The sequence below is a fragment of the Trichomycterus rosablanca genome, chromosome 26 (genome assembly GCF_030014385.1).
Source record: "Trichomycterus rosablanca isolate fTriRos1 chromosome 26, fTriRos1.hap1, whole genome shotgun sequence".
Taxonomy (NCBI): Eukaryota; Metazoa; Chordata; class Actinopteri; order Siluriformes; family Trichomycteridae; genus Trichomycterus; species Trichomycterus rosablanca.
In genome coordinates, this window is record NC_086013.1 from 12,918,629 (window position 1) to 12,936,213 (window position 17,585).

Sequence of the window (17,585 nt, forward strand, 5' to 3'; positions counted from 1 at the left end):
GCATCTTTTGGTAGGTAGGTGTAAACTTATGTGTACATGGAAAGAACATACCAAAACTACTTAACACTAAGACCAGAGGTTAGGTTAGAGCCAAACTACCCACAATATCATTGTGCTGCTATAAGATGTGACATTTATTCATTTAATTTGCTAATCACTTTTCCTGACCAGGGTTATCATGGGTCTGCGGCATACCTGCAAAGACCTGCCACAAGCCGGGAATACACCCTGGGCAGTCACACAGTCAGGAAAGCCTTTTCTGCAGCATAAAATGGAGAAAGTATTGTTCTGATCATAAGGCTTGTCGCTGATCCATATGGCCAGACAATTCAAGCTTTGATTCGTCACTCCATAAAACTGTGTCCCAGAAATCTTCAGGCCTATCAAAATTCCTTCTGATGTATTGCAGTCGATCCTTCCAATGCTTCTTGGTCAAGAGTGGTGTGCATCATGAAGCTCTAGGTTGTTAAGTGATTTTTTTATGGTTGCCACTGGCAGATTTATCTCAGCCTTCATCAGGTCATCCTGTAAGTCTTTTGCAGTAACACTAGGGTTTTTTTGTTAACCTGATAAGATTGCTAAGGCCTCTGTATAAAGTTTTGGCCATTGTCTTACAGCCAGGCTGGTTTGCTGTTGCATAATAAGTTTGGAACTTTCAGACAGTACCCCCAATGGTGTCTCTGAAAACGTTCAAGGTCCTGAAATCTTTGTATGCCCCCATTCCCTTTTTGGATGAAATGATGTCCTCTCTTAGCCTTTTTGACAGCTCATTTGTTGGTACTATGGTTGCAACACACCTGAACACTTGAATCTCTGGGTGGTGATTATATAACACATCACAGGCTAAGCAAATTGAAGTTGTTGAGTTCCCAATGGTGTAATCAAGTTGTAAACCTGTTGCACAGAATCACATATTTCCCATTACAACTGTATTTACTCACTGTTTACTACCTAAAAGTAATTTAAAATTCTCACATATTGCTATAACGTGGAACCAGGAGAAATGTAAACAAGCCAGTCTAGCTCTGTGTTTTTAATATACTTTCTCTTTTAATTTTTCTTTCTCATGACTCTTGATATAATTAGACTGTTTTAACAATTAGTTGTGTTTTTCAGATATTTCCACTTTATTTGCAATTTAAGATGTTTTAGTATGAATATAGATTTATTTGTCTTATAATTATACATAATTCTAGTAGTACACCGTGTATCACAGTTCATCATATTAAACACACTGACGTGTATCAACAGCAGTTACAGGCGGTCACTTTAAATAGCGCAGTGCGCATGCGCTGGTGCTGATGCTGCAGTGCTCAGGTTATTTTCGGTCAGTGAGCGGGGTTACTCGCGTTCAAACGACGCCCTACATCAAGCTTGCAAACGAAACTGAAATCTACACCTTTCTCTCAGGGACTGCCCTTTCTTTGCTTTCCCCTCCCCAAATGTATTAATACTAACATTAATAAAAATGTATACCAAAATCATCACATCTAAACCTGGACTTTATTTCTTGACAACAGTAATGGCCCAGGGGGAGGACATGACAGAATCTCTCTCCAGTCCAAATAATAAATCAGGATATTTGTAATCTCAGCACAGTGTTTAAGATTTAATAAACCTTTTATAAGGATGTTAATCAGTACCCTGAGCTACACATGATATAGTAAGCACCTTTTACAGACCCACCAGTTTGGACATTTTTGAGTATGGGTTATTTTGCGACATCTAGCGGTTATATTGATAAAGAACACAAACTTTTAATCTACTGACCACACAAGTATAAATGTGATGAGAACAGACATCCAGTTTAGTTGAATACATATTTAGTTGATATGCTAGCCAGGCCAGTCTTCCTCATAAAACAAAAAAAAATACTAGCTCCGTTTACAGCAGGCCTGCCCCATACCTTAGTATAAATAAGTGTGAAGTGAAAAAATGTCAAGAATTCAGACAGTTTTTTTTATAAACGTTTATCAGTAGCATCTCCAGTTATCATGCCTTACAAACAACCATCAGAAAACTGTACAGTGTAATTATCAAGCCTACAAAACAATTTGTTCATTCTCAGTCATTGCTGTACCCACAAAACTGAATTAAAAAGCAACCTTTAAAAAGTTTAACACTTTCTAACAAGTCGGACACAAACACAATGTAAGACACGTCCACATCATTATCATCCCTTTGTCACAATAGTGCATAAAAACAGACACAAGCACATACCCGAGTACCTGTGCCCATACGTTTCATTTTAATCAATGTAATCAATGTTTACCTTTTGTGCAAACTACAGGATGGAATGTAAAGCTATGGGGCATGGTCAAACCTAGTGCACACTACACAAAGCAAAATACTTTAAATTGCTTGACAGCGCACACTGCATGACTTGTCCTGCAAATGTTTAGCGATGCACAACCAGGCAGCTATGTACATGGTTAGACTATCCTCTTTTGCTGAAACAAATACAAGTGAAGCAAAAGAACTAAAATGCACAATACAGTGCAAGATTAAAGCTGCACTGTGAAAGCATGAGTAAAAAAACACTTAACAGAATATGTCAACTCGAAAACTAAAAGGTGTATGGAGTGTTTTATTGGGTGTGTGAATTTATTCAGTGGTGCTTTGGCTAAAGGCCTGTGTCTTAAACTACACTAAATAAAGTACACATGTTCATTTAGTTCTCAAATGTTCTCAAAATATTCACTGGTGGGCATCGGTTAAGGTACTGAACCACCAGGAAACTGCTACTGCTTAACGCACTGTTTCTTGGAATGTACCATTAATTGCGAGTTCATTTGAATAAAAACGTCCAAATATAAAATCTTAATTTACTTTACAACTTTACAACAAGTGGAGCAACACATTGGCTGGTAAAGTAGATGCTGCACAGCAACATGGGTCTAAGGAACGTGGGTTTGATTCTTGCCTTTAGTTATTGTGTGTAAAACAATCCCACCATCAAATAACTTGTAGAAGGTAGACTAGCTGCTCTCTCTTTATGTTAGTAAGTGTTGTCCTGCAATGGGCAGCTGTCATGGTAAGGGTGTTTCCCTGGCTTGTGTCCAGTGTTTCCATGTGACACCAGATCCATCGAGACCATAATTTAACACACTATTTATAAGATGTTGTACTATTTGGGACAAAAAAGCTCCCCTTTACTTTGTGTGCAGTCTGATGAATTGAGTTTGGGATGAACACGGCACACTACATAACTGACGGTTGCTAATTTCAGACATGCTGAAGAAACTGCACCGTAAATGACTGATCTGTGACTGGGAGAACTGGCTCAGTGAGCAGTGCACACTACAGAAGTGCATACGATGTGCCAGGTCTTCAATACAGGAAAGATTGGGCACCTCCCTAAAATGACTCATGTGCAACAGGCATTAGACCACCTCCATGCCCAGCTGCTGGGCTGTATCCTGCAGTTGCTGCATCACTGATTCCTCCCTCAAATCATGTGAGGATGCTCTGCTTCTAAGGACAAGCAGCCCATTTTCATCTCGCTCGCCCCCCTTCGAGTTCGATTCTGTAAATGTTCCATCTGTGTTAACAGAAAGTCCACGGTCCTCTGACTCCTCCCCAGACTGGTGGCACGGTGTCTGGGGAACAGACTCGGCACTGTCCGCTTCTCCTTGCCGCTCCCGCATTAGCTGCTCCGTCAACTCTACGCTCTCGTAGCGGATTAGCTGCAGCCGCATGAAGCCGTCCTCGTGCTCCTTATACCTACACATCAAACAGGTAGTATACAAATTTTAATGTAGACAGATATAAGTTGTTCGGCATCTGATGGGGGAAGTTTACAGTCTATAGTTTGTTCTCCTGCTGTGATTCTAATCGGTCTGCCTTTTCATCGCCAGCAATGCCGCAGTGTCGAGACCAGACGATAGCACTGCTGAGATTTCAACCCAATATCTCAGCGGTAGTGGACTTGCGTTTTTTACCATGGTATTTTGGGGTTAAATCATTGGCACCACTGAGACTCAAACACAGGTATCTCAAACACAGCATGTAAGATGGCATCACCACCCAAATGCTTAAAAAACTGAAATAAGAAAATAACATAATAGAAAGGAATACCTGAATCTGGGATGTCCTGAGGGCCATTTAAACTGGTGTTTCTTGCGTAGGTGAGCAGTGAGAGTATTCCCTCTGGTGAAGCACTGCTCACAGACGTGGCACTTATAGCGAGGAGTGTCGTCTCCCTGAACACACAGCAAAAGGACAGTCATAAAAAAGATTGGATGATCATCTGTTCGTTGACTGCAGTAATCAAGTTTATGGATTTGAACACGATGTGATTCGCTTAATCGTTCGGCTCACCTCGTGCACACGTCTGTAGTGGTTTTTGAGCGAGTGAAAGGAACGAGTGAAGTAATCGCAGTCAGCAAAGTCACAGCGATAGGATGGCTCACTGCTGTGCGTTTCCAGATGTTTCCGCAAGTCTATCAGGTTCTTACAACTGAAGAAAAAAAGCACATGAGAGTATGACCGTACATAACAAACAAAACACCAAAGAAATTGCATTGCTGCTTAAAGCTATTCTCCTAAGCCTTATAATGGTTGAGCCCATTACATGAGGAGACTAATAATACCCATCACACTAGCTGTGTTATGCCATAACGGTAAAACAAAAATCTACATTACATAGCAGAGCCAGCGAAAGTGCATTTCCCTGGAGGGCATTTTAGATATGTATGGATCCAAATCTACATAACAGACGCCCCCTTCCACATGTGTGCAGTAGCCAACCTCTTTTTTTTTACCTGCATGAGGCAGGGTCACAAACTAGAGTCACACACTAATCTCCATTATCCCCTGACTCTGAGCTGGCACCATTGACCAGCCTGCAGAGGCCACAATTTACAGCCCACCCTCAGACATACCCAATCAAGTCAGTGTAGGCGTCCGGCCGGCTAGCAGAACTGAGAGAGCTCTAGATCTCGGCAGTGGTAAGCTAGTGTGTTTTACTGCTGTGCCACCTGAGCACTCATAATAAATCCTTTTTAATAACACAAGGCAAGTGCTTACATAAATCATGTACATAAGTCATTTTTCATCCAGCTTATTAATTATCGCAAGTTTACAGCCTATACTGTTACGGTCCCTTTACTTCCTCGAGTGATTATAAATGTAGTGTTTTACTACACATCTCTCACTTGTAAAGGTCAATGCCTACTTTTAGACCTTTTTGAGGTCCAGGACACTACCTAAGCTTTATAAAAGAGGGGAGGGGTAATTTTTGTTACCTGTATTCACAGTAGTCACAGCTGTAGGGTTTCTCACTGCTGTGGCGGAACTTGATGTGGTTTCTTAGTGAGGACGGTGAGGGACACGTCATGTCACACAGTGGACACTTATAATGGTTAACTGTTCAAAGAGAAAAAACATCTTTGTTCTTTAATCAGAATTTTTTTTAACATTATAAAGATTCATGTATGTAATATTTTATGTATGTGTTCAATCATTCATGTTTACCTAAAACATTGGGAATAAAGCAGAAATACAATCTTGACTGGGTGACAATACATTGCAGAGCAACACAGATTTCACAAAATTCTTTACCTTTGCCAGGCCTTCTCTTTTAACATCAGGTTTTCACTGATTTTTAGGTCTGTGATTTTAGATGAGTTCATCAATCTGTTGTGAATGAGTAGTTCGAATGAGGGAGAAGACTTACCGTGATTCCTCATGTGGTCTCTTAAAAGCCTTTCTGTGGCGAAGCGCTTCGAGCAGTGAGAGCACTGAAACCTTTGACCTACACACCAAACATTATTAGGTTGGTTGATAGCACTGCTAAGATTAACAGAATAATTTCTGTTACTACAGCTTTATGCATGTTATAATGCTCACCCTCTATAGAAGTCTGTCGTCGGATATGGTCAAAGAATTTGGTGTTGTTGGCAAACATCCCGCCACAAGATGGACACGCCACCAGCTTCTCTTGGGTGTGACTTCGCATGTGCTCCCGTAACTTGAACCGGCCATTAAAGGATGCCTCGCAATCTGACAGATTACCAAAAAATACATTACATACATTACAAGATACAATATATGATCGAAAGTATGTGGACACCACTCATAATTAGAGATGAGTAAGTACAAAATGAAATAACTTTATGGCATGGCAATCTTGGTTACACAAGATTCACCAGTTCAAGTTTAGTATCAAACACAGTCATGGACAATTTTGTATCTTCAATTCACCTCTTGACTGTGGGAGGAAACCAGAGCTTCCAGAGAAAACCACTGCAGACACAAGGAGAACATGCCACACAGAAAGGACCTGGACTGCTCCACCTGGAAATCGAACCCAGGACCTTCTTGCTCTGAGGTGACAGTGCTACCCACTGAGTGGTATGTCAAACTGGAAATCCTTGACCGATGGATGTTAATCAAGCATTCTTAGTTTCTTGAACAGTTCTATCACATTTCTAATTTTTCCTATTAGGCATCTGCTTTGTGTGTAACATACAGTACAATTTACTTTAATATGATATTTTTTGGTGTATTATAAAATCATAACCTAATGTACATATTGGTTTTAATAGTTATTTACCTTTCCAGCCACAGTACATTATGTTCTCATTATTGACCTCCAGACAATGTGCATGCATCTCCACATGTCTGTAGAACCACTCTGGATTATCCATGTTCATCTGTAAAACAAACACATTTTCTTTGATTAAATAAGTACCAGCACCAACATTCTAGACACTACTCTTACACACACACCATGTAAAGCAGTGGTTTTCAACTTTATTTATTTTAAGATGCACAAATGTTTACGAAGTCTCACCTCACAGTGCTCCCACAAGCAGATGAAGCTCTCCTGAACCTCAGGCACAATGTTACGGTTCTGAAGACCAAGTAAGCAGACACCCATACCTGGATTAGCCTTCAGCATGGCTGAGCCCCATTGTTTTAGCTTGGTGTGGTAGCTGTGGAAAAGCATGTGTCTCAGCAACTCTCCATCATACTGCACTGAGCAGAAGCCACAGTCGCGCCACAGGCAGCTTTGCACCTCCTCTGAAATAAAGCAATTTTTGACTAAAAATAGTCTATATCAACAAAGCATGTTAATCATTCATTCATCTATCATTAGTGCTTTTTTCTGATCAGGGTTGTGAGCCAGAACAGGGCATCGCACACTCATCCACTTAAACAATCTAATTAAATCTATTAGACAATGTGGACCAACAAATCCACCTTCTAGATGGTTTTGAACTGTGAAAGAAAACCCAAGCAAACTCTTTACAGCTGATGAATATGGGGCAAGGAGTGAACTACAGTCCCCAGGTCACACTATGAGGTAAGCCACCATGTTCTCCTAATACATTTCTAGCAGTTGAATTGTCCATATCTCATGCCGTTTTAAAATCCAGGGCACACAATGCTCATACCTGGTAGATCTGGCTCCTCGCTATCCGTGTCGATGGCTCTGTAATGGTCTTCCACATGCTGACAGAACTCCTGCATTCCACAGAATGTTTCATGGCATGAACCCCACTCACAGGCTAACTCTAGCACAAACTCCTCCCTGCGGGGCGCCCGCTTACATGGTGGAGCCATCACGCTCAGGCTGGCTGAACTATAAATTTCTTCAGGTCACTGAAAAACAATGTAAATGTAAAAACTGTAAAAGATTTTCTAACCAGCTCACATTTAAATTTTAAAAAGACAGTATTTTGTAGAGCTTACTAACTAACACTGGTACAAAAGACACTCCTGTTTTTATTCTTTTATACTGAAGCTCAAGAGGACAGAATGAAAAAGAGGAAAAACTATGCACCACTCGTCAGGATGCCTTGACTAGCCACCTAGCATTTGTAATGACAAATGAGGAACCCCATTAACAGCCCTCCCTTAGGCACAGCCAACTAGGCCTGGTAAGCACCCGGCAACTTATAAGCTCTTGTACAAAAGACACTCCTGGTTTTATTCTTTTATACTGAAGTTAACACATACACAAAAGGCAATAGACTTCTACACAGTGATCATACTAAACACCTATTTTTCTCGATTGAACAGGTTTAACAAATAAATTATAAATATATGCTATAATTTGCAGAAAATGTCAAAGTGTAAATGTAGTCCCAATTAAATATAATGAAAACGAATTAAGTCCCAATTATATCTAATAAAAAATATTTTCCTTTAAAAAACGTTGACAAGAAATGTCGATTTTTTGTTAAGACTTTATATAAGTGCAGATTAAATGAAATACAGTGAGTAGATAGAAAGATAGAAAGACAGACAGACAGACAGACAGATAGATACATAGATAGGCACTCAGACAGATAGACAGACAGACAGATATATAGATACATAGATAGGCACTCAGACAGATAGACAGACAGACAGACAGATAGATAGATACATAGATAGGCACTCAGACAGATAGACAGACAGACAGACAGACAAATAGATACATAGATAGGCACTCAGACAGATAGACAGACAGACAGACAGACAAACAGACAGATAGATAGATATACAGACAGACAGATAAATAGATACATAGATAGGCACTCAGACAGATAGACAGATAGACAGAGAAACAGACAGACAGACAGACAGATATACAGACAGACAGATAAATAGATACATAGATAGGCACTCAGACAGATAGACAGATAGACAGAGAAACAGACAGACAGAGACAGAGAAACAGACAGACAGACAGACAGATATACAGACAGACAGATAAATAGATACATAGATAGGCACTCAGACAGATAGACTGTTCTCCACCGCTTAATGAAAATTTAAAGCATTCGTCCTCGTAAAGTGCGTTAACACAGAAAATAAGCAAGAATAACAGAAGAAAATACTTTTGAAATGAAATATTAAAATAGAGGAAAAATGAACCGGTGCTGCATGGTCCTGGTAACAGTGTTCCATACAGCGCATCAGTCAACATATGAGTTTATTTTTCATTTGACTACATTACACAAATCACTGCTTAAATGTCAGCTAAGATATAAACCCCAGTTATTAAAATGATTTTTCTAGCTGCAACATATTTAAATTGACTTGTTAAAAAGTAAGCGCGGTTAGTAAACATGTACGGAATACCGTGACTTTGCGTTAGCCATTCATTATTTTAAAAAAAAACAGTGGAACTACAGCGCTAGCTGGTTGGCATTAGTATAAAAGCATTCATACGTAAATGCATTGCAATATGCTGTGGTAAATAATATGGTAAGACATGTACATTTTGTAAAATTGGATAAAATGACCCACCTGCTGCTGCCTACTGGCATTTCCTCACTTTATCACAACAAACGAATTAGCATCATCGCCGCCTGTCACATCACAGCCAATCCAGTTCTCTAGATCCAGTGCGCTTGTAATATTCTTCCCTCTAAAATGTCTTATTTAAATGGTTCCGGACGTGCGCACTGGCAAGTTTATTTTATATGGTGATCAGTACATAGTGATTTGAATTTATACAAATTAATTAGTTTTGTTGCTACTTGTATTTAGTTGTTTGTTTTTATTTATTTATTTATTTAAGTAACCAGGCAGGGTGCAGGAAGCGTGTTTGCCTCATAGCCTACATTTGGAATGTTCTCGTCCTCTAATGGGTTCTATTTTTATTCTTTTTTAGGACACTGAGGGGTAGATAGGCTGCAGGAGGCAGACAGAATGGCCTTGGTGGGTGGTATGTTTAGAGTGAATGAATGTGAGTACCTGGTATACCCTGCAAACACAAAATGTTCACTACAACATTGTATTGATGTACTTAAAAAGTCGAGATTAAACACTTTTAGGGGTTAAATAATGTTGTTTTGGGAAGGTTATAAAGTAGCTGCCTACAACTGCTTTGCAAAATTACAGTCATTGTAAAAAACACTTAATGCTGATATCCACACAAAACTGCCAAATCAGGTATGTGGACCACAGTGCCCGGCTGTAGTAAACCCTAAATATGGGAGCAGTGAAAAGTAGAAAAAATAAATGTTTATTCTGGTTATCTTTGTCTTATATTGAGCTTGGTTTAAAAAAGCTGAAACGATTGTAAGACATTTGCAAAAATAAGTCATCAGGAATGATAAAATACTTTTCACAGCACAGTAGATGAACAGTATATAGATTATATATTTTTTACCCAAATACTTTAATAATACACCACAAAGAGCAAATTGCTCAATTAACAATCAAAACACTTTCTTAGGTTTGTATATAGCATTTCATTTACTACAGAAAAACCCTTAGCCAACATCTATTCAAATTTTAATACAAGAACTCACCGTTGGGTATATACCTGAAGCTTAATTGTACTTACATGTAGTGTTTTAATTTAAGTACAAAATATAATACACTATATGATCAATAGTATGTAGACTCATATCCTAGTTATTGAGCTTAGGCATTCCAGCCACACCCATTGCTAACAGGTGTACAAATTCAAGTAATCTTTTACCAAATATGTGGCAGCAGTTTAGGCAAGACAATTTAATGTGTACTGACACTTTTGGGATAAACTGGGCTGTCGATTGTAAACCAAAGCTCCTTGTCCTCTATCAGTGCCTGACGATCACAATGTTCTTTGAAATTCGTATTTGCAGAAAATCCCACAGGCACACTTTAATGTTCTGGAAAAGCCTTCCCACTAGATTGTAGGTTGTTATAGTAGCAAATGAAGAGGAAGCAAACTTCAGAATGTCAAACAAGCATCTGCTCAGTTCTTCAAATACTTTTGACCATATAGTGGATGTTACACATTCGACAGTTAAGTGTGATTGTCAAGTCAAAAAAATTATTGCAGGAATAAAAATGTAAAACTTAAAATATTTTTATTTCAGTGTCTTGTTCTTAACACTGTGTTTTACTCCACAAAACAGGACTTATACGCTGCTTATTGTGTCCAAAACCATAAACTCTATAACGGTAATTAAATTATACAGTGTTGTTCCTCATGTAGTGGAATTAAAGCAGACTTGCAGTCATTCAAATCTGCTGTAACTTTGTGTTTTTTCTGTAAAGAAGTTAAATTGTCTGTTCTTATAGATTTCATTTTTTGAAGGCTAGACGTCATAGAAGAGTCGAACCAGATGATACCGTATCCCAAAAGCAATCACGCTCCCCAAAACCTGTGTGATAGATGAGAAGAAACAAAATAAATAAATAACACAACACAATTCCATGGTTTGTAAAAGTATCACAAAGAGCATTTTTGTTTCCACTGTTTTCCTTTATTTCATAAATAAACAGTGAGATATTCAAATAAAATTAAATAAAGTACTTAAGCTGGACTCACCTGTATTAACAACATAATAGCTGTGAGTTTTCTCTCATGTGTGGGTCCTATGATCTTCAGCACCAGATTAATCAGGGTCATGTTATTGCACTCGATAAACTCATCATCTCCCTCCTGACCCCTGCGCACATCCAGCAGCCATAACGTTTCTGCCACCTGCAGGACAATGAAAACTACAGCTTTATTTATTACACTCGAGCCCTGCTGCCCAGATGTTTCAGTCTGTATCTATAAAGAATGTTTGAAAAGCAAAATCCTATTTCCTCTTATTCTTTTATTTTTTATGCAGTTGAAGCTCTATGATAGATTGGTGCTCTGTTTATAAAATTTCTGCCCTGCACCCAGTGTTTCCTGGTGATAAACTGGTTAATGAAAAATGTAATAAGAATACATGGTTAAAACCAGACAGTAAGGTGTTTTTTTATTCATGACTTTAAACTGTCTTCAAAAAACAGTATTATAAAGGTTGTATTATGTGTCTGTTGCGCCAAATTGTTCTGACTGCAAATAGGTAATAAGATCCAAGAGTCGCAGTAGCAGAAATCTGGACGATTCTGGATGACCATGCCTAAAGTGAAATGAATCACTGATTATTGTGTACGTGATTTACCTTTAATATGAGCTGCCCCAGCTTGCCAAGGTCCTTCTGTTTGAATTTTGAGAAGCTCATTCCAAGCTTTCCACTGTCTGGCTGCAGCCTGTAATAAATTCACATTTATACATGTTGACTTTCACCAACCTGTACCAAATTAGCCAAGACATATTGACAAATGCTACTTTCGTAGCATTACTTGTATTGTACCTGGGCAGACGATGTCTCGGACATGGAACTATGTGGAAGAGCTGAGGCAAAGAGTAGACGAAGTTTATGACTTGAGGGATAAAGAAGAGCAGCATGGTCTTGCTGAAATGGCCAAGAATTCCCACCACAGCAAAGGTCATTCCAGCAAAATAGCAGAAGGTGTCTCCTACAAACACTGAAGACGGATACCTGAGAGGAAAGAAACACTAAATGTATCAGCATCTGCTGTTTGTTAAACTAAATAACAGAAACATCACATCAAACAGTAAATTATGTATATTATCTATATAAGGTAGGTATTATCTAGGATAGGAAGGGATATCAAACAAACCAGTTGTGGTAGAAAAGAGCCAGTGTGGTAAAAAAGAAAGGGATCATGAAGTACAAAGAGAAGACATGGTCATCTCTGTAGTCTCCTGCAATGGACAAAGGAGATGTTAGTTTAATCTCAGTAAAACCTTTACAAAGTCTGAAATGACAGGGACCAATTCTATTTTACTTTTTTACTAACTCAAATCCCTGTTGTGGTGTGCTAGTTTCATAGCTACTGTGCCACCTTCTTTGTGTGTATATATTGCTCAAGGGTCCAACAGAGCCAGCATTCAAGCCCACAACCTTTTGAATGATTACACAAAGCTCTACCCACTAGACTACCACTGTACCCAAAGATGACTGACAAGATGTAGGAGGTCAAATTGAAGGAGAATTCAACAATGTGCTGCCCTGTGATGGAATGGCACCCTGTTCAGAGTGTTTACCTGCCCCACACTAATGTGGTGCCATTTATCTACTGCTCACCAGCTCTACTCACCATTGAGCTCCAGTACATTGAAGATGATGATAGAGCCAGAGATGAAGAGAGCCTGTCCAGACTCAATGCCATTAATCCCGGCCAGGATGTTGATGGCATTAGTACAAAACACAGCCAGCATTCCCATATACACATAATACAGGATGCCTGGAAACAAAGGGTAAATACTAATGTCATACTTTCATATACAAGTACACATTTTAACATGATGAAATGAAATATATTTACAGTGTGGGGCCAAACGTCTAAAATTTCCATTCAATTTTCACAATATTTTACAGTGCATTTTGTGATGTTTCTAAGGTTTGTGATTTGAAATAAAAAAATAAATGTATTTATATTCAAGTAAGAGAGTTACATTATTTAAGTAGCATGACGTAAACAAACCCAAATCTAGGTGCAGGCCCAGCAAGGCCCGAAATGGTTTGGGCACCACTATGACAGTGTTGCCAAAGTTGGTAAAGTAAACCATGAGGAGAGGCAGTGAGGCCATGGTGGGCAGCAGCAACTTGTGCCTCCATCGCAGGTTCAGTACATCATCAGCGAAGCCAAGAAAGATCATGCAGCAAATAGCCAAGAGAGCACCTATCAGCTCCACAAACTTTACAATCAACAACAGAAAACATAAATGAATCAGCAGTGTAACAGCAGAGGAAAACAAGATTTACACATCAAAACCATTTAAATTAAAATGGTGACAGAAAACTTTTAGGAAAAACAGAGTTTACCAAGTTGTTTTATTGTTTAAGAGAATCAGCAATAAATTACTTTGGTAAAACTCAATTAGGAAAAGTAAAGAAACTTAAAACTAAACAAAAGCATTCTAAATTAAAATCCCACCAAATTAATTGCCTGTGCAATGCATTATTCACCAAACTGCATGTAACGTGTAAAAGAGTGCAACTGTCTTATAAAGACAACATGAATGAATGACACAAAGCCGTGTCATTACCAATTATTCATCCATACCTCATTGTGAGGAAAGCCCTGACACTTCTCTCCCACAAAGCAGCCGAGGAAAGGCACAGGGATGAAAAGAAAGAGGATTATAAGGAAGACAGTGCCACTGATCACACCTTGAGACTCTGGCCTAAAATGATGATGAAAAAATAGAAACAAAGATGAATTAATTATTAAGGGTGGACCACATAAATCACATTCATATCAAGTATGTTCATTATATCACAAACTACAACTGATATATAAATCTGCTCATTTCTAAGACTGTAAACTTTTAAAGTAAATCTAATTTGAATCTCCTTTATGATTTTACTCAATCATCATCTGGTCAGTGGAAGTCCCATAAGGCTCTATTTCAATTGATAAATGGGGTACAAGGGGTTAAAAAGTGTACAGATTAACAGATATCCTTCAGTCAGTAATTGTATGTCCACAAAGTACATCTGTATATTAAGTGTACCTGATTAAATGCTCAGTAAAGTGTGTATTACTAGTCTAGTCCGAATGCTCATGAATGAAACTTAAAAAAGGAAATCAAAGTGGTAAACAAAATGCTAGACTTACACTTCCTTTTTTGTGGTTTTGTTAAGGTCCAGACCGTATAATTTGGCAGATATGAAGTGCTGCTTGAAGGCTGGGATGAGTTTAAGTGTTGCAAAGCAGCCAACAGCAGACATGCAGCAGTTGATAATGAGAGGCAATGTCGGGATTTGAGACATTTTGCAATATAAATAGTACAGTCAATCGATAGTAAAGTAATGACCAAGTTCCCTGTAAACTTTTGTTGTCTGTAATTAACACGGATCTGTTTTTGTAACACTATTACACACTCACACTAAACATGTTTCCTTCTATAGAAACCTAAGAAACTTCACTATCTTCTTGATCAGACTATTGACTTTGTACATCGATTTAAGCTAGATCTGTGCTAAATATAAAATCGGTTGCCCTGTATAACATTACTTGATGTCTTGTTTGTTCAGGCGACCGCTGTGTCATGTTGTTTCAACATGTAATTTAACTACAGTAGACACCACTTTTTGATCAATGAATGACAGCTAACGTGCTAGCTAATGCTAACTGAGCCGCCTGGCTAACTATCTACCAGAGCGGCAGGATTACCATTCTCACATTTAAATTAAAAATATAGATTATTTAAATACAGTTTATGAACTTTCCAGTCAGAACACTGCTGGTATAAACAAAATAACTAATGTACTAAGCCAAGAGCAGGCGACTCATTTTGACAGGAGTAGCCGTACAATCCGAAACATCCACGTCTACTTCCGTCAACAAGTACGCTGCCGAAAAGATGGCTCTGTCCCAAATCTTTAGCAATACCCTACACGTATACTACTTAGGGTGTAAAATAAGTCGGTGTACACTCTGTATATGACAATATCTAAACATACAGAACGCATTTGGAGAATTGAGTGGGCTGATTTTAAGTTTAATTCTGTGGTTTGTGCTATAAACACCAAAGAAAATTATTATGACTTTAACGTTCTCAATAGTACACTACGTAGGATAGCAGTTAGCTATTTGGGATTGAACCATTGGGTTGTGGACTTCAATTTTAAAGCGTTATTGGAGGTGACAGTATTTGTGCAGTTTTTTTTGTTTGTTTTTTAAAATCAATTTAAAACTAATCTGTTATTCACAATACTGACCCTGTATTTACATGGTATCGGATCGATACCTAATTTTGCAGTATCGCACACCACTACTTTACTGGTTGCTCATAGGGAGGGCTTTGAAAGTCACGTGTCTGTTACGTCACCGGACGTATTGTTTTTGTCGGCGATACAGTGAAAGTAGCAGCAAAAACTCGTGCTTTACTTATTTTTTTATTCTTTTAAAGCAGTAAAAGCTGGAGAAGCAGATGCGAAATAAGAGGAAACCAAACCGAGACAAACTCAGGATGCCAGGGAGCGATATTTGGATAAATGATCATCTGTTAACAGCATTGATAAGCTAAGTTGCTTGCAAGCGGGTGGAACAGCGACCACGTGGTAAATGTTTGTATTGTTTATGTTTTTGTCTGTGTCTCTTTACAAGTACAAATAAAGTACATATATTGAAATTTTACAGAACTGTACTTGATTACTGTCCTGATTTGCGCACACACTTAGACTGTGGTTCATTTGCATACTTAAAGGATTCTGTACATTATAAAATGTAGCCTAATTATCATCGAAAAAAGAAATAATGCAAACCACATTTAATGTTAGTCCATGGTTTTGTTTTGTGTCCTTGATGCCAGTTTTAAAGCTAGCAGAAGCATATATCATCAATCTCCCTGCTAAAACTTTATCTTGGATCTAATTAATATTTTTTTTCGTTCGTAAGTTTTTGAATACTTTGCACATACAGAAATGGTGCAAATTTATGGAAATAATAGTGTAAATTATATGTACATGAAGGAAACGCACCTTACGCACTTTGCGCACCCTACGCAAATTCACGAAACCATACGTAAGCGTAGGTCAGTTTCGTGAATCGGAGCATGCGTAGTGAGGCTCTCATGTTTGTTTTGATGAATAAGAGCTCTTTTCTTTTGACTTTGTGCTTATAAATGCAAACAGGTTTGTATCTATTGTATTTTGAATTAACAAGTACACATATATTCGGTCTCTATTTAAGAATGACATATTAATTCACCCAGCAAACACAACTACGTGGTAACCGCTTGCTGGTGATACGCTATGATAGTAATGTTGTGAGAAAGAAGAAATCTGACCGCTTTAAACATCTGAATTTATCTACAACCCTACTGAGAGCAGCTACTTACGAAAATGTATGTATTACAATATTAACATGATAGAGTTATAAATACAGAGTGCTTTTAGAAACAGAGATCACTGCAATTAGCTTAGCAGCTAACACTAGCAAGTATCGGTGTTTACCTTGTATTGTAGCGTCGGCAAAGGCTTTACCCAGAAAGCCTTGCGGCAGTGGTGTCTAAGCTCACCGTAGCCGTGTATCCCGTTGTTGGGAGTGGGGTGGCTGCGGTGAGGGTTGGGTAAGTAGCTTATATGTTTGTCTGTTGTATGAATGTATGTGTGTATGAATGAGTGTCTGTCCCTAAACCACTGAGTGAACTGCCAAGGGCAGCTCACTTGCGGCCCTGATGCTATCCTTTCTGCTCGCCGGCGCCACAGTATATTAACTCACAGCTGTAATGTGTTTCGTATAGTTAATGTACTAAACACGGTGCACAAGTCTTTATTGTATATCTTTTATAATAATAGTTATTATGTCTGAGCTGTTTGGGTTTTAGTCAGTATCTCAGATGTGAACTAGGCTAGGTATTGACACCACACGGCTGTTCTAACCTTATCAGGGATCGATCGATCCAAATATCGATAGTATCGATACTTTAGTTTTACTCTTTCTCCGCTATATTCAGCACATTTCTCTCGTTTTATAAGACAGTAGAGATCATAGCTGCGTCCGAAATCGCATCCATACTTCCATACTGAACAGTAGTGTGTTCGTAGTATTCATTAAAAAGTACCCGGATGAGTTACTGCATGAGTATGTAAACACAGCACACTGCGGTCCGATCATCCATCCCATAATATAACTGGAACTGATAGATGGTGGAGAGTCGGATCATTACAGTGCAAGTAAATAAAAACATGTTCAGCTCATATAAAAGCTCCCGGTCTCTTGTGCTCACCTTCAGTGTTCAGGTTAACAGTGAAACACTCGATATTCCTCAGTGCTCAAAACACAACATGGAAACG

At 38.6% G+C, this 17,585-nt stretch overlaps 2 protein-coding genes across 2 annotated transcripts; both read right to left on the bottom strand.

Moving 5' to 3' along the window:
• Positions 1–1,961: 1,961 nt before the first annotated feature.
• Positions 1,962–9,333, bottom strand: hinfp (histone H4 transcription factor). Its single transcript, XM_062988569.1, has 10 exons — positions 9,244–9,333; positions 7,401–7,608; positions 6,797–7,026; positions 6,557–6,656; positions 5,851–6,003; positions 5,678–5,755; positions 5,247–5,367; positions 4,321–4,459; positions 4,078–4,202; positions 1,962–3,723 (listed from the first exon to the last, which is right to left on the bottom strand). Exons 2-10 carry the CDS (start codon positions 7,567–7,569, stop codon positions 3,384–3,386), a joined length of 1,455 nt encoding a protein of 484 aa, XP_062844639.1. The 5' UTR covers positions 7,570–7,608; positions 9,244–9,333; the 3' UTR covers positions 1,962–3,383.
• An 886-nt stretch (positions 9,334–10,219) lies between these two features.
• dpagt1 (dolichyl-phosphate (UDP-N-acetylglucosamine) N-acetylglucosaminephosphotransferase 1 (GlcNAc-1-P transferase)) lies at positions 10,220–14,835 on the bottom strand. The gene is made up of 9 exons (XM_062988566.1): positions 14,401–14,835; positions 13,846–13,966; positions 13,264–13,477; positions 12,877–13,023; positions 12,397–12,481; positions 12,066–12,254; positions 11,874–11,961; positions 11,264–11,419; positions 10,220–11,096 (listed from the first exon to the last, which is right to left on the bottom strand). The coding sequence occupies exons 1-9, from the start codon at positions 14,553–14,555 to the stop codon at positions 11,031–11,033; spliced, it is 1,221 nt and encodes a 406-aa protein (XP_062844636.1). The 5' UTR covers positions 14,556–14,835; the 3' UTR covers positions 10,220–11,030.
• Positions 14,836–17,585: the final 2,750 nt, after the last annotated feature.

Coding starts and splice junctions, on each gene's coding strand:
- hinfp (XM_062988569.1), bottom strand. CDS start 7,569: ATGGCTCCACCATGTAAGCGGGCGCCCCGCAGGGAGGAGTTTGTGCTA. Junction 4,203..4,320: donor ACTACAGACGTGTGCACGAG/GTGAGCCGAACG, acceptor CTGTGTGTTCAG/GGAGACGACACTCCTCGCTA. Junction 3,724..4,077: donor TCAGGACATCCCAGATTCAG/GTATTCCTTTCT, acceptor TTTGATGTGTAG/GTATAAGGAGCACGAGGACG.
- dpagt1 (XM_062988566.1), bottom strand. CDS start 14,555: ATGTCTCAAATCCCGACATTGCCTCTCATTATCAACTGCTGCATGTCT. Junction 13,024..13,263: donor GGGCCTGCACCTAGATTTGG/GTTTGTTTACGT, acceptor CTTTGTTTCCAG/GCATCCTGTATTATGTGTAT. Junction 11,962..12,065: donor CCGAGACATCGTCTGCCCAG/GTACAATACAAG, acceptor AATTTATTACAG/GCTGCAGCCAGACAGTGGAA.